The sequence below is a fragment of the Vanellus vanellus genome (assembly GCF_965231255.1).
Source record: "Vanellus vanellus genome assembly, chromosome: 7".
Classification (NCBI taxonomy): Eukaryota; Metazoa; Chordata; class Aves; order Charadriiformes; family Charadriidae; genus Vanellus; species Vanellus vanellus.
This window is the reverse complement of record NC_138912.1, coordinates 23,644,680-23,661,556: the sequence shown is the minus strand read 5'-3', so window position 1 is coordinate 23,661,556 and position 16,877 is coordinate 23,644,680. Positions and strand designations below refer to the sequence as shown.

Sequence of the window (16,877 nt, the reverse complement as noted above, 5' to 3'; positions counted from 1 at the left end):
TGCACCAGAGTGTCAACAGCTATAATACCACTTTGTCCTTTTAGTTGCAAAATAGTTGCTCTCCTGTATTATGACAATATATGTGTGTTTAGTTCATTTGAAACAGTCTATGGTACAAATGTTTTTCACATCAAAATCCAGAAAAAATGGTTTGAGTTGTTTTTCTTTAGTACTCCTTGGATCTTCATCAGAGGTCCAAGTAACTGTAATACATGGTTTTAGATAGCCCGACAGTACTTGTAATGTTTTAGCAAATACTTAAGGCTGTAGGTTCCAGTCTTAGTCCTAGGTAGAGTGTGAGAAAGAAGGAAAAGTTGGAGCAGAATTTGAGTGATGAGGAAAGAAAATTTATGTTGATCTTCAGAGGACAGAGAAGACAAAATTGAAAGTGCTAGTGGAATATTGGTGATATAGGTGATATAGTCTGCAAAAGTGGCACAGTTTATTGGATTAGGTTCCTCCCCGCAAAATTTATGGTGCAGAAGTCAGCAGAAAAGAGAGGATAGGGGGATGGTTGCAAACACGTAAGCATGAAGTTCAGCATGTAACCTTTTGTTCTGTCATTTTTAGTGACTTTGTCCTTTTCTTTTTCTTTCTTCTCCTACTGATTCTATCCTATGTCATTTCCTTCAGCTTAGCCCATCTCACCACCTAAATTCAGTTGTCCTCATCTTCCCTGATTCAGCCTTAGCTGTAGTCAGTCTGTCTCGTTAGCTAGCCACCTGTCTGGGCATTTCCCCTTCTTTTTACCTACCCAAAACCTTTCCAAAAAAGTCAGTCTGCCAACTCGTACAACTGCTCAGTCATCAAATGCTGATCCGTGGGGCTATAAAGAAGCCATCCACATTGACCTGTCAACTGAATCGTTCTGGGCAAGAGCAGGATTCTTCATTTAATGGCCATTTACCCACTACTCCAGCCCAGAAAATTATGGACCCTATCCCACATCGTCCTCCAGGGAAGGACCACCATTGGGTTGTATGACCTCAGGCACCCGGGTACTTCAGAATGGGGGCATGAAGAGTGGCTGCAGAAGCCCTCTTGCTCCTACCAACCTGTGCTGCTGAGAAAAATGTGCGTATTCTGGCTGCCCTATTTATGCAACTGAGATTTCAGCGGGAGGGAGTAGGGGGCATTCTGTCTTTAACCTGTTTGATTTCATTCTCTTATCTAACGTTTCTTAGACACACACACAACCCCTACAAAACCAAACTTTTTCTTTGAATATCATTGTTTGCTTATGAAGCCATCCCACCTCTGGAAGATGAGGTATTCAAGTGATACACTCAGCAAGGGACACCTTTTAAGCATGTGATTGGGCATTCATACAGAAATCCTTGCTTGTTATTTTGGTGAATTAAAAAAAAAAAAAAAGTAGTGTATAAAATATTGGCTAATATTCTTGGGATTGTAATTCCTATAGTCATGCATTATGTTGGATTTAGTATTTGTTCCAGAAGGTTCAAGTAAAGACAAGAAAGCCTATAGGATGCAAACTTTTGAATCTTGGCATCTCTTCCATGGCTATTAAATTTCCAGTGACAGGAGAATAAAATTTGTGATTTGCGAAAGGAGGAGAAAATATTCATGCAAAGCTAGCAGCCTTCATTCTACAAGGTTGTTGGGCTCTAATTAGTCTATGCAGACCCTAAGCTAGCTCCAGTGGTGCTAAATATCTTTAAATAGTTTCTGTTACAGTACTTAAAGGATGCTAACCAAGCACCCCCTATCAGATTGAAAGAACTTTGGGGGGGAGGAGAATGTTAAACTAGAGAAGCTGTACACCCTGAAGTGAAACATAATCCTCTTCTATCTTGAGGGGAGCCGCTACAAGGTGTAAGATAATACTGTTCTTTCAGTCCCTAAAAGATGTGTGACAGTCCATGCTGTGAAGGAAAAATAAAATTCTCACAAAGCACTGACTCGCACTCAGTCACCTAAATGTTGCACATCTATCTTCACTGCAGATATTTCTCTTATTTTCTTAGTTTCTTTCCTTTTATATAATCTGCTTGTTTCCGAAGAATTTGGCTACAAAATCACTCTCCCCTTTGCAAATGAATAGAAATGAGAGTCTTGTGTAGCTTGCTTTTTGTTGTTTGGATTCCTTCCCTCTCATTTATTGTAGTGTCTTTGTAGCAATTGTAGTTGAAGTGAATTATTTTTTCAACAGTTGAAGGTACAATTTTATGAGTAACATCTGCTTTAAATGTTGCTGATTTTTATGTTAACGTCTAGAGAAGAGGGAAGGCTCAGAACACCCAGCTATGTGATCTGGGGGCTGTTAACCAACTTTTGGGTAGTAGGGATTTTCCTTTCCTATCATCCTATGCAAGGTGAAAGTTGGTGATGATAAAGGCCAGAGAAAAGTCTTTGTAGCTTATTCATAAATTCCCTTCTTATCCTGCATCTCTGCTTGGGACTACTCACGTGAGTAAAGCCATGCGTGTGTTTGTGCTTGCAGGTTTAGGATTGTGAATGTGTGAGAACCATAAAATTAAGAAAAGGCAATACAGAAAACTTGTGATGTCAAATACTCTTAATTCACATTTGATGTGAAGAAATGGGGAATGAATTGTGTGCAAGAGAAAATATTAGCACTCAGACACATGAGCTGTAGTAAGGGAACGTTTTTGTGTGTCAGCTGATCCATGTTGATGGTTTATGTGTATGCTCTTAGCTTGTGGCAGATGTGAATTAGCTGGCTTAGCCCTTGAGAGTCAACTGAGGCTTCTTCACTGTAGACTAAGCTAACTCAGATTACTTAGTATTTGCTACAGGCAACGAGAGTGCAGATGGATAGTTAGTGCAGAGCAGCTGATGATGTGCAGTAATTTATTATTACATGGTAACTCGTTCATGTGTTTGAGTCTTCAACAGAGTAATGTCAAGCAAGCTGTCCTCAGGAGTTTGGTGATCATGGCTCTTAAAACTGAAAAAGTATTCAGACAGCAAGCAAGTTGTGTCTTTAGACTATTAGAAGACAAGGCAGAATCAACTTTTTCCTCTCCCTGTGGATGAACTCGCACTAACCAGAGTCCTCGGAGGGGCTGTATTGCTCTTTTCTGACCTTAAAAATGGAACACCATCCCCTCCCCAAGGCAAAACCAAAAACTTTTGGATACAGAAACTTACCCAAACCTGCCAGTTAGCGTTGGAGCATCTGCAGCTCCTAAGGAAAGGGAGAGCCCTACTGCTCATAGCACACAGAACACTCAATCCGAAGGCTGTTGTCATCTCTACTGTGTTCTTCTGTCCTTCTAGGGCACTTGACTGACAGTGAGTGCAATCAGAGGCATGTTTCCAAAAAGGGCTCGCTGACAGACCGCAAGAGGAGTTCTAGCCGGTCTCGGCGAAAAGGAGATGAGGTTCAGTCATCAGGATACCATAGTGAAGGCAAGAGATGTTCCTTTATTTCAATTATCAGTATCTCCTTCTGCATGTTTTTAAGGTCCTCAGTGCGTACATACATTTCCCTCCTTGTTTTTTACATTTGCGTCTGTATTTTATCCTGTCTTTGTTTTTTTTTGTGTGTTTGGGGGTGTTGGTTGAGATTTTTTTTATTTTGCTGGGGGGGTATCTTGTTTTGGTTTTTACTTTTCAAAGTCTGCATGAAGATGATGCAAGTAAGGCTGCTAGTTTAATATGAAGTTATTTTTGTGGCTTTTGCTGTCTCTGTAAACTGCAGGAGAAACCTTGAAGGAGAAACAAGCCCCCAGAACTGCCCCCAAACCATCCAGCAGCACCAGCAGGCTGAGGGAATTTAAAGAGACAGTGAGCAATATGATCCACAGCAGACCACAGCAGATTTCTCAAACCATCCAGAATTCCCCTCGTGGAGGGAGTAGTGTGGATCAGGCAGAAACACGACCCTCAAAAAGCTTGTCTGCACACTCTCGAGACTGGGAAGTGGAGAGTACCAGTAGTGAGTCTAAATCCAGTTCGTCTAGCAGGTACCGGCCAACCTGGAGACCTAAAAGAGAGTCTCTGAATATAGACAGCATCTTCAGTAAAGACAAGAGGAAACATTGTGGCTACACTCAGCTTAGCCCCTTCTCTGAAGAAACAGGTAAGAGTTTGAGAAGAAAGATTTATTTCAGAATGTGTGGAATTTATAATACTCTGCTATCCAGTTTTGTTTAAGTAAAGTAGGACAGTGAAATTTGGAATGTGGCATTTAGGTCAGCGGTGAGTCGTATCCTTGAAGACTGGATTTTGTGTGGGTATTCATGTTGCGTGTATGATACTTCTCTTTGCTTTCCGTGTGCTAAATTTCACGTGTAAGGAAATAATAAGGGAAACGCTACTGTCTGCGCTGCTTAAATGAACACAGGGCTAGACTGCTAAGTATCTGGAAGTTCATCCCTTGGAATGGCTTTTTGTGTTGGTCTGCTTTTTTCTCTGGCTCATGATATGAGCCACTATGGTGTGGCGAGTACCTCATATATCGGTGCTGAATTCTTGTTGCGAGGTTAAGAGCCTGGCAGCCAGTGATGATTTATCTGGGACCATTTTACACCATAGCAACTATGCAACTTGTACATAGAGACTTTGTCCTCAGCTTTGCTGTTTTTGAAGGTAATAAACTTTGTTGAAAAACAACTTCGGGTATCTTTTGTTGCCCCTGCCCCAGCCCCCTGCTGCCTTTTCCCCAGTCTGCAAATGAATGTAACAGGTATTTTGTTCCCCATCAAGAGGAGGGTACTCCTGAAGCTGTAAAGGGTGTGGAGAAAAGATGTTTACCAGTTCTTGGGTTTTATGCTATTTTGCTGCTGGAGCTGCTGTGCTCCCATCTCACAGTGCCTGAAGGACAGTGTGTGGATGAGAAGGAAGAGTTTTGTGTGATTAGCAGTAGAGTTGTGGTTAACGGGGATGCTGTTGTAGAAACTTGGGGGCCTGGAGGGGGGGCACATGGATAAATGACACCAACTAGAAGGAGGTAAAGGTTACAGAGAATTGGGAAGCATAAGGAAATATATGTAGGGAAGGTGAGGGGAGAAGAAAAGACAGCTCCAGGGAAGGAAGCAAGGGGAGCGAACAAGAGGCAAGTGGGAAGACACAGTGAAAAAAAAAAAAAAAAAAAAAAGAAAAAGTGTTTTCCTGTCTTCTGCGAACTAATGTTATATAACCTTCATCACATTGTAAATGGCAAAATAAACAATGTAAAAGTGCAGCATCTGAAGTAGATATGGCAGAGTACAATAATAAATATAAACTGGAAATACAGTTGGGGATGCTGTAAAATGATCTTGCACAAATACTAATTGTGATGAGGAGGAAGGGATTTTCTTCCCAGACTTGATTGTTACCTGGGGGGAATATGGTAAGTTATACTAAGGGAGAGAGATTTAAAAATAAGTTTGTTGAATAGATAATTGCTTAATATTACTAGGAATGCTGTAAAAGTACTGGGTGATTTTTCTGCTTAATATTGCTAGTTTTACCCTAAATTGAAGGCAGCGCTTCTGATTTAAGCGTGGCTGAGAAGCTAATATATGTATAGATGATTTGCTGGTATTGAAGCTTGGGTCTTCTACCAAGCTTACATACTTTTGTCTTGACAGGTAAAGAGCTTATTGAGAATGAGGTGAAGGAACACGCTGTTCCAGAAACAAGATCAAGCCAATCAAATGTCAGACACAAGCGTGGTGTGCTAGGCCGGGGCACCCAGCATCATATGGTGGATCAACATCCTCATCTAATACAGAGGATGGAGTCTGGCTATGAAAGCAGTGAACGCAACAGCAACAGCCCAGTTAGTCTGGACATGCCCTTGTCTGAAAGCTCAAGCACCCACAGGTAGATTTCAACAAACTTCTTAATTTTTTTGAGTGATTGAAGTCTTGATTTCTTTTTTGTAGTTACATAAGGGCATAGAACATTTTTTAAAAAAATGCAGAATGGCACTTCAGGCTTGTAATACAGGTTTACTGGGGCAGGGGAGAAATAGAAAGGAAATGGGAATCTGAGTGAGTTTGATTCCTTTTCTTGGCAGTATATTGGTAGCTTACTACTAGTGAGAAGGAAAACAAACAGGGTTCAGTTGAATGAGAAATTTGACTAAAGTGATGCATCTGAAATAGTCATACCCTTAGTCTATGATTTTAAAAACTCAACTATATCAAATTTCGTGCTTGTCCTTTGAACAGTTCATAGACCTTTTGGTTTCAGTTAAACCATTGCTTTGTACAAAATGAGAGATCAAATAAATCTTTGACATTTTCAGTTTGAGAGGTTTGTTAAAGTTTTGCAAGACACTTGCAATATTTATATGCAAAAGTAAATAGACAGCACTATGTGTTTCTCTCCTTGGCGTAGGAAGCTTCAGGCAGTCACAAACTGAGACTGTTTATGGCCAGAATAGATTTTCAGCTGTAGGAATCTGTTGAGAGCAGCTATCAGACCATGGTTTCAATATACATCGCATACTGTTATGGAGGGGAATAGAATTATTGTCCTCTTCCTTGTTAACTTTCTCTTTCCTTGTTTCTCCCACAATTTTCTTATGGTAGATTTTTTTTTTTAAATGAAATTAAAATGCAAGTAAATATTTATGTGATGATTAAAAAAAAAAGTTAGATATAATTTCTCCTGGAGAGATTAGTAAAACGGTAAACTATAATTGCTCTCTTCTTGGAGGGATGTTCATATGAAGCGAGCAGGTGGATTGGTTCCTGCCTGGCGTAACATCCCAAAGTCTCACAGTAGCAGCATCTTGGAAGTGGAGTCTACTGCATCAATTGGGAGCTGGGCAAAGAGCACGCACACTATTGGAAATGGTAAGATACACCTCTTTGGTAGCAGTGGTTTTACAAGGTAAATTGTATTGAAGTTGTTCTTTACTTCCTGGATCTTCACAGTGAAATTATGAGGAAAGGGAAACCAAACATTGAGGAATACAACACAGTTTTACAAGGTATAATTTATAAGATTTATCAAAGGGGATTGCAAAAAACTTTGTTGGAATATTCCTTTGAGCAGGTTGCTCTGGCATCTTTTTTGAGTATTGACTTAATTGATAAAGATATTTTTCTTACTCTTTCCCATAACTGAGCATTCTGCCATCAGTGGAAAACACCTTCGCAAGCATAACTCATAATAACTTAGTGGGATTGACAAGTCCTGAAAACAAGCTCATAATGTTAGACGAAATTCAAAATTGTCAGAAATGTGAATGGATATTTACAAGATGTTTGAGCTAAGGCTGAACTTTTCTGCAGATGCGCATTCTGATTATGTATCATTCTGAGCAAATATTTTATTCTAGAGAATGTCTGGGGAAGGGAAAGGGAGGAGGGGAGACACTTTTTCAATACACGTCATAGTTGATTGATTTCTGTTGTGTTGACTAGGATATTGATATGCTTTATTTTCCTCCCATTTTCATCTGCTTGTGCAGTTAGATGAAAAGCATCTCAGTTGGAATCCATTTTACTTGCTAAAGCTAATGATCTGGCTAATTTGACATAGCATTATTTACAAATTATAAGCACAGTAAGAATCTTCAGGATTTTCAGCATCAGCTTAGGGTTATCGCTTCCAACGACTTTCTCTGTTCTGTTTTCTGTTTCTTGGGTCAGTGAATCCAGGGGTGGGCCGTGCTGCAGGGGAGCTTGAAGCAATACTGCAGCATTTCTGCCAATCACTGACACAGAGAAGGCAATTAGAAACCAAATTGCTTGGGAAGGGTTCTAAAAATAAAATTTAACAAAGCAAAATTCATGATCTGAGCTTCTGTGGTCTTTGCTTTATTTTCTAATGTTAATTGTATTCTCCATTAATATTTCTTTGTCTTTTAAGGGATACTTTAAAAGATTTTACTATCAAAAAAGTTCCTTTTTTTTTTTTTTTCTTTTGAAGGTGGGGAGGTGTTTGTCCCTTCAAAGAGTGAACTGGATGAATTGCAAGAGGAGGTGGCAAGGAGAGCACGTGAACAAGAACTACGCAGAAAAAGAGAAAAGGAAATGGAGGCAGCAATGGGTTTTAATCCCCGTCCCAGCAGGTTCATGGATCTAGATGAACTTCAGAATCAGGGTAACTTTTTCGACGCAGTATATTTTGCACGATTGTAGTGCTGGAGTTTTTTGAACCTTTGAACTTAATTTTCTATTGTAAGTCTCTCTCTCTTCCCCTCCATTACAATTTTGTACCTTTGGTTAGTGAAGGACCGTCAATTTCAAACGTGTAGGATGTGAAAAAATTGTTTGGTATTTTGACGAAATTCCTTCTTAAATGAGACAACAAAGTAATGCAGAGGTGTTTTTAATATATTCACACCTTTCCATTTTTATGGTGATATGTACCATTACTAGTATTGATATCTAGATTTACCTATAAGACTTCAACCAACAGCTTGAAATGAGCAGGGCTGTTTGTACCTTTCGGATGCCTCAGGTCCACCCTCAGCATAGTTTGTTCATTTACGCCACTGTTTTGTTTCTGATTGTTTCTGGTAGCATCACTGCCTTAAGCAATTCTGCTTGTTCCCGTCCTTGTACTTTCCACTATTCCTCCCTGTCCAGCTGTGCAGCCACAGCACAGGGGTCGGAACAAGTACTGTGGCAGGCTTAAGCTGGATCTAATTGAAAATCTAAGCTGGGTTTAGCTTATGTATCTTTTTCTAAGGAAAAAAAAAATATTGAAAACAAAAATTTAAAAAACCAAATACCAAGTTTGATTTGTCTTTTCCATGACTCCTCGTGTTTCTGGCAGCAGAAGAGGTTTAATTGGAAGGATGGAGCTGCAGCAGAGTGAACTTGGTGACAGGATTCACATGTAGCATCTTTGTTCAGCCAGTAAGGGGAGACAGAGAGACAGTAGGATGAAGCGCACTGCTCCAGTCAATAATGAAGCCTGATAGAGCCTTTAAGTGGGGGTTTGTTGGTGGGTCAGCAGAGCCAAGGAAGGTGTAGTGAAGACCTAGGATCTGCTCCCACAAATGCATGCATGACTGGGGCAAACCCACTGTGGCCTCCTGTGTTGCCAGGCCTCCTGGCATCCCCATGCTGCCTGCTCAAACCTGTTGCAGATAAGAGTTGAGATGTTGGTTTGCTGCTACAGGGCAGAGAGGAAGAGAGGGGCACCCCACAGCAGTGCCAGCTCAGGTCACAATACAGCCAGTGCTCTGCAGCCTACAGCAATGCCAGCTGCTCCGCAGTCAGAATGTCACTGTGCCAATGGCAGCTGAAAAATACGATCTCTGTGAGAATGTCTGACTCTGGGAATGTTTTCATAATTTTTGCTGACCATCAGTGAGCCACTTAGTTATCCTTTACAGTCCTGCTGTGACCTGCCAGTAACCAGGTAAAAAATTCTGATGTACCAGAGTAGATGGGTATCTGTTTTTATTAGTATCGGTGTTTACTCTTCTAATATAAATGTTAATGATGTAAAAATTGAAAAGTAAACCTCTATCATTGAGCCCGAGGATGCTGTCTTCTCTGCTTCTCCTGCCCGAAAGAAAATAGCATATTCTCCAAGACGTTACCCCTCTTTGATCTCTTGTATTAGTTGGTAGAAGCAAAAAATGTTTAGCTCTTCCTTCTTAAAAAGAAAGTAAACTAGAATAATGCTTAATCAAAAGACTTCAGTAGAGTGTTTGAGGAGTTTACAGGCATTGACTTGAGATCTGGGAAAGCTTCTGTTTATTCCTTTTAAGCCTTTCCCTACCCCAGTCATAGAAGTAATAGCTTAACATTAACAGACTGCTTGACTGCCTGGAAGGTTTGCTTGTACGCAGAACTCCCGAACACTTGTGACTCATTTTCCCCTCAAGTAAACTGCTAAATTCATGCAAAGAAAGCTAACTTTAGTATACTGGCCTTGATTACAAGCATCAGTAGTCTTGATTTTGAAATGGAATGTGCTGCTTGATTAACTCGCTACTCTCACAACTCTCACTTCTCTGTGCAGTACTGGCTTTTCATGAGTTCTTCGGGGTTTATGGTAGAAGAGAGTTTGTGTTTGCATTTGTGCACGAGGGTGTTGGGGAAGCAGGCCAGGGCAGAGTGTATGTTATGCAAGTTGAGAAAACATAACTTATTGTTGGCTGATAAAGATGCTCATGTTCTCTACCACAATGACAGAGATAGTTCACTAAAAAAAATAACCATCCCTCAACAAAACAAAGAGAAGTTTTATTTTGTTTTCCCTGCCTCATTTGGAGACTTTATTATGGCGTACAAGTATCTAAAGGGTGGGTTGAAGGAGGATGGAGCCAGGCTCTTTTCAATGGTTCCAAGTGACAGGACGAGGGGCAATGGGCACAAGTTAGTACACAGGAAGTTCCATTCAAATACACGGAACACTTCTTTACGGTGAGGGTGACAGAGCACTGGCACAGGCTGCCCAGGGAGGTTGTGGAGTCCCCTTCTCTGGAGATTTTCAAGACCCGCCTGGATGCAGTCCTGAGTAATGTGCTCTGGGCAATCCTGCTTTAGCAGGGGAGTTGGACTAGATGACCTCTAGAGGTCCCTTCCAACTCTGAAAATTCTGTGTGATTCTGTGATTTGAATGTGTACATTTTAGTGCATAACTTGCATAAGGCCTAATAAGTGACACCAGATTGTTTGGGCATCTCCTACCTCAGAACTAGATGTTCTGATGCCAGGACACCAGTTTCATCTTTCTCTTTTGTGTCCAAAGATGATTTATCCTTCTCCAATGCTGTTTTTTAAATTGTTGCAAAAAGAATTCTTGACAATTGTCCCTTTCTTCTCAGCTTCTTACACCTGTGTTTTTCCTCCTAAAGCTGCAAGACCATTGGGTTTTCATATTCCATTTGTCTCTCTCAACAGTTGAGTGTATAAACACACATTTGTAGAAGTATTTTGTGCAGGCATTTACACTGGCACTCAAATCTGAGTTTTGTTCCCCAGACATCTGAGTAGTTTCAGTTTGTTTCCATTTTGTATGGAAGTAATTACCTATCTGAAGAAGAGACAGATGATTTTGGCAGGGGACTTAACTCTACTTTCCTTGTAGACAGCCCTTACCTGCTATATTTCTTCTACTGATATATTTTGGTTTAGATTTAATTCTAAATTTAGATTAATTCCTACTTGACAGAGGTCATCTGAACTGTCTCTGTAATATGTCTATACCATCTTTTGTACTGATTTAGACTGTTGAAAATAATGTAATAAGCCAGTACAACACTCTCAAGTAAACTGAATTGAGGGGAAGATTCTGGTTCACATTATTTTACCGTGTGGATGTCAAGCATATCAGGGTGCTCAAGTTGTACCTTCTGCTTAGGGAAGGTTAGGTGGTGCGGTCTGGGATATGTGCAGCCTCTGCGAGACTCCATATGTGGAAGAATTTGGCAGTCACGAATGGGATGAGGGTAAGTGAGAGTTCTGCAATGAATGAAACCAAAATGAAGGGTGCTGCCCATTGCAGGGAGGAGTGATGGCTTTGAGAAGTCGATGCAGGAGGCAGACTCAATCTTTGAAGAGTCGCTGAATCAGGAGCAGAAGGGGGATTGTGCTGCAGCTTTGGCTCTCTGTAACGAAGCTATATGTAAGTAACTCTAACTGCCTGAGCTATTGCGCTTTTTGACAATGTACTAATATAATAGTAAAAAGTGTGAAACATTGAATCATGTTAAATGGTCAGGTAGTAATATGGGGATCCAGCTGGTCCTTAGGAGTGTGCAGGGAGATAGAATCTTTCCTTTTTACAAGCATTCCCTTTTGGGGGTTTTAGTCCTATTCCTCTTCATCTCTGTTTTTTTTTTTTTTCACGTTTCCATCCATTTTTGTTGTTCTCTCCAGCACTATAGCAGTAACAGCACTGGGGTGCTGATATGCCGTTTTCGCTGCTAAATGGTGCGTTTCAGCAAGCACCTAGGAGGTAACTCCCCCTGCCACTTGGTCTTCAATTAACAATTTTTGCCCATCCTCAGGCCAAATTGCAAAGGGCATTAAGCTCCTCGTGGAGGGTGTAGCATAGGAAGAAAATGGTAGCCCGCTCCTGAGTCCTCTGGATTAACAGAAATGAGCTATGCTGTACCTGATTTTCATGAATTAAAAAGCATTAGGACATTGAAGTGCTTAAATGCATTGTGACCTTTGAGAATGTGTGCTATGTGATTTCATTTTATTTTCAGTCTTTTTCCATTATGACTGGCTGGCTGTCTCACCCCATGCTCCCCTCTGTCTGTATAGAATGGCTGCAGACAGAGTGGGTAGCTCCTGTGCATTTGCATTTAGAAATTGGCTCTTAGGGACTGCAGAATAAGGGGCACAGCATGCAGCTGTTGTGAAGCTAATAAGCTTCCATTCCAGCAAGGCAGATGCTGAATCTCAAATCCCAACTGGGTATTCCCGCACATAAAGGGAGTCCCAGGTGTGAAGGGTACGGGAGAAGGGTAGATGAAAGAATGAAGCATCAATATGGTAGGGTTGGAAAGAGCCTGTATGAAGGGGATGAGAAGTTGGGCTAAAACATGGATCGTCTTTTTTTTTTTTTACTTTATTTTGGTTTAGTTTCAATTAACGTGTTTGGACACCTGGCTAAGCTGAATGTGCATTAATGGAAACAATAGCATCCTTGTGAACTCTTTTGTGGCAGTATTTGCATGGTCCATGTTTTATGTTCTTGCTGCATTTTTTTTTTTCAATTTTATTCCTTTTTTCTGTTTGTTTTCTGCTATGTTTTCTTTTGCATTTTAGCTAAACTAAGACTTGCCATGCATGATGCCAGCGCTAGCACTCACAGCAGAGCCCTAGTCGATAAGAAGCTGCAAATCAGTATCCGAAAAGCCCGGAGCCTCCAGGATCGCATGCAGCACCAACAGCCATCGCAGCCGCAGCCGCCGCCAACCTGCCACCCACCACAGGGCGGCACCGTGGCCCAGTCTACAAGGTAGTCCAAGTATATCACCTAGACCCAGATCTGAGCTGCATCTATGAGCAGCGCAGTCTGGAAAGAAGTAGCAAACTATATATATTCCCCTGGATAGTCCAAATCCTACAGTGTTACTCCCTATTTCTTTCTTCTTGAGGTTAAATCCTATTATAAGATGGTCAAGTACTCCCTTCCCCTCCCCATGTCTTTGTAGAATAGTTCAATGTGCACGTGTTCAAAATGTGATCTGTGACAGAGAATTGTAGCAGTCAGTGCCTGGCAGCATCATTGTTTTATGTACCGAGGGAAAGAATGCAATAGACAATAACCTGGCTAAAATGGGAATGTGTGTTAGGATGAAACATGCAACTGTTTATAATCAGGAGCAGTTTCAGGACTCAGTAAAAGAGTTTACTACAGTAAAAATTTTGCTATAATTGCTTTTATGTTGGGAACAGCAACCAGTGTGTTAGCGGTCTGTAGTTTGGAAAGTGTCAAGTACACTGATCTTTTCTTTCTAGTCCACTTCTCTTGTGGTGCACTGGTACAACTCTTGGATCCAGATCCAGATCCTGATCCTGTCACCTTGACTACTCTCCCTGACGCTGTATCATTCATTTTCTTTCTGTGCTTCCCAGCATCTTGTAGCCTGGCTTAGCAGCCTCTTCAGTGTCTCTTCATGATTCTTTCTTCCATACTGACTTTAACTGTAGCATAATTAACCCTCTGCTGTAACTGATCCTTTCTTCCTACCCTCTTTAGCATGCAGCTTAATCCTTCTTTCTTCCCATGCCATTCCCTCCTAGCACTAGACCATCCCTATCCAATTTCTAGGCTGTTTCTTGAACTGTTACTTTTCTTTCCCCTCCCGTTTCTTACGTGCTGTATTACCAGAAGCTTAGCTGAAATCTCAGATGAGAATCCTTTTTCTTTTCCTTTTTTTAAAATGCCACATACAGCTATATACTAAAACTCAGCTAATTTGCACACCTACCAGGCTATAGTTCATAATGTTCTTTTCTTTTCCTGCAGTAGCTGAATTATATGTAATGAGGGCTGATCTTTTTGTCAATCAGGGGTCCATTATATCCTCTTTTACAGGAGAAATGCAGAGCCCCAATTATGCATTTTGGCAGATTCTAAGAAAATGAAAGAAAGGAACTTTCTAAAACTAATTTTGTTAATGTTGAACTTGCTCACTGCTCCTCTGCGAAAAGAACATTACTCTTGCAAAAAGTTATATCCAACCAAATGTTAATATTGCAGCCGGTAAAAAGAATCTATTCATAGCCAAATTTTTGTATTCTTGCTTTGATATAAATAACATTGTAGACAGTGCAAAGTTTGCGATTTTTCACAGGCAAGGTCATTCTGCTACACATATCAACTATGTCTTCCTAATAACTTTCATCCTATGCATCTCAAGGATGGAATAAAGCAATGATGTTACAGTTTCCTTAAGTTCTCTGTTGGAGCTGTTTGTAGCCTATCGTTTTCTCACAGGCCTATGGACTTGGTACTGTTTTTTCTGTCTGCATGTTAAAATTCTAACTAAATGCAGAAAAATGCCAAGGACATGTATGACCCAAGGATGTAATTGTCTTGCATTGGTACATAAAAGATTACAAATTTTTTTTAGAAGTATAGCTAAAATACATTATAAAATAATATTTATGTATTAAGCTTTAACTTTATTTACTGTGTTGGAAAATATCTCAAAGATCAGAATACAAAGATGATACAAGAGAAGTTTCAACCTGTTCCTTCCATTTGTCAAGTCATTAAGTTGCCTGGAGAAAGTGGACCTTATGGAAATACTGTCAGCTCAGGTTCAGATCATGAATGTGTCCAAAGTATTTTCAAAAATATCTAAGGTGTTAATGTTGGAAACAGTTGTTTTATTTTATATAAATGCTATTTTTACTAGTCTTACAGTTATCCCTATCCACACACTTAGTCTGCTGAGCCTAGATGCTGTACAAGCATACTCTGTATAGAGCAGAACTATAGCAAAACACTCTTAAAAATATGAAATGGATTCAGTAGATCAGTTATAGGAGGAAATCAAGGTTGGAAGCAAAGGACCAACGTGTATGTATCTACTGAATTAATGCAAAGTCTTCATCAGAATACAGTTAGTGAAGAAAAGTGTGTTGAGGTATATGTCACCTAGTACAAGTTCTATACCCTGGGGTAAGCATAAGCAATGACTACTGCTAATCATTTACCCTTCTGTGTGTTTTAGTGAACAGACTGGCCCGCTCCAAGTACTGCTGAGCCAGGAGGTACCACTGGAACCCAACAAAGAAGTGGAATTTGGGTCCAGTTCTTTCTTCCACCCACCTGCTTCCTGCCATGAATTGCACTCATCATTATATCCAGAGTCTTCCTCCTTGCCCCCTTCTGAAAGCAATCCATCCAACAAGATCTCTCCAAACTTCCAGTCTGCTTCAGCTGATTTTCATGACCAAGTTCCCTCTTTTCCCTATAGGCAAGGGTTGGCAGAGAGGTCTGCAAGAACTGAGAATGATGCCCACCATAGTGTGGAATTTGCTGACACCACAGCCACAGGGCCAAAAGACTATAGGGAATGCTGTAGTAACAGCAAGTTAGAAGAGGTTCATAACATAACGCCTGTTCTCACACCTCAGTACAAATCCAAGGCTAACACAGTAAACTCTGGGTCCTTGCCTACACTGTTTCCCTGTCCACATCCACCACAAGCAGCATCTCCTGAGAAGGACAGCCAGCACAGTCCTTGTTCCAAACTTGCAAGCTCTCCAGTGCGGCCCAGCATTGATCATTTAGGGGTCTATCATGCAATGACCCCTGCAACTTCATCCCCTACACGGCAGTGCTCCTTGGATCCTTTGCAGAAAACAAATAAGTACTCCAGAACAAACAGCCATGAGATTTTATTACCCTCACAGGATGAATATGGCACAGCAGAAGGTTGCAAATCTGAGGCTTTTAGTACAAAGGGACATGTTCGCTCCTTGGCAGAGCAATTTCAGAAAATGCATGCAGTCTCCCAGAGTAAAGGTACTCATGAAAAAGGCTGGATTGCTGCAGTGTGTCAGGATGAGAAGTCTCCAAAGTTAACACAAAAATCTTTCATCAACCCTTCATCCTCTGGTTACAGACAGCTAATCCACCAAAACCAAGAGAACAAAAACCAGTCTTCTGAAAAAATACACTCAACTGTGGATATTAGGGACAGGGTAGTTTCTTTGGAGGGTTTTGGTGCCCAACATGTTGCTTCTAAGAGTATTTGTTCTCACAGTGAAGAGCTGTGTAGAAGAGGTGGACAGAATATAGCAGACCCTGCACCCTACCTGGAAAGGCACTGTCATGATGGAGGAATGAAACAGGTGGATGATGGAGCTACTAGTAGCATGGTTGCCTCTATGCCTGTGGACCGTTGGGTGGATAACGTTACTAGGTATTACAGTTCTCAGAAGGCTAATAAGAATACTGAATGGCTTCCTGTACCTGGGAGGAGTCCACCCCTTTCTGATCAGAGAGCAGTTGGAGATGACTTGAGCAGGATCCCAGTACATCTGCATCCACAGTGGAATCAAGACACAGAACAGGAGCTCTCAGAACTGGAATCCCTCTATCAGACTAGTCTGCAGGCATCTCAGGCCACTAGGCCTTTCTTGGGAAGACAGGACAGTGCTAGGTATCCATTTGACCAATCAGGTAAGAATGATGCAGCAATTTTTCTTGGTTGACCTGCCTGTGTACTCCAATATAGGCGAAGGTATGTTTTCTAGTCGATTTAGTTAAATGGGCATGAATTTGTGCACAGGTGCAGAAAGATTCAGGTTGTGGACTCTGAAAACATTCTAACTATACAGGTAGAGAAGCAGTGTGATAGCACTGCCTGGGGAGGCTGCACAGTAGCTGTTGGTCTTGGCAAACGGAGAGCAACATCTGTTAAGAGTAACATAGAAATAAGGGATCCTGTTTTCAAGTAGGGAGCTAGCGGTTTAGATCAGGCTGTTGAGTTTTGCTGTTTGAAAGTC

General features: G+C 41.0%; 1 protein-coding gene across 1 annotated transcript in view; it reads left to right on the top strand.

Moving 5' to 3' along the window:
- The window catches only part of USP54 (ubiquitin specific peptidase 54), a gene marked incomplete at its 5' end in the record, with an annotated part of 53,896 nt that overhangs the window by 29,061 nt on the left and 7,958 nt on the right, over window positions 1-16,877 (top strand). Inside the window, 8 exons of the mRNA XM_082486360.1 lie at window positions 3,265-3,396; window positions 3,689-4,069; window positions 5,565-5,799; window positions 6,640-6,779; window positions 7,861-8,034; window positions 11,401-11,520; window positions 12,675-12,867; window positions 15,095-16,551. Coding sequence (XP_082342486.1) covers window positions 3,265-3,396; window positions 3,689-4,069; window positions 5,565-5,799; window positions 6,640-6,779; window positions 7,861-8,034; window positions 11,401-11,520; window positions 12,675-12,867; window positions 15,095-16,551 — 2,832 coding nt within the window. The remainder of the gene's footprint in view (window positions 1-3,264; window positions 3,397-3,688; window positions 4,070-5,564; window positions 5,800-6,639; window positions 6,780-7,860; window positions 8,035-11,400; window positions 11,521-12,674; window positions 12,868-15,094; window positions 16,552-16,877) is intronic.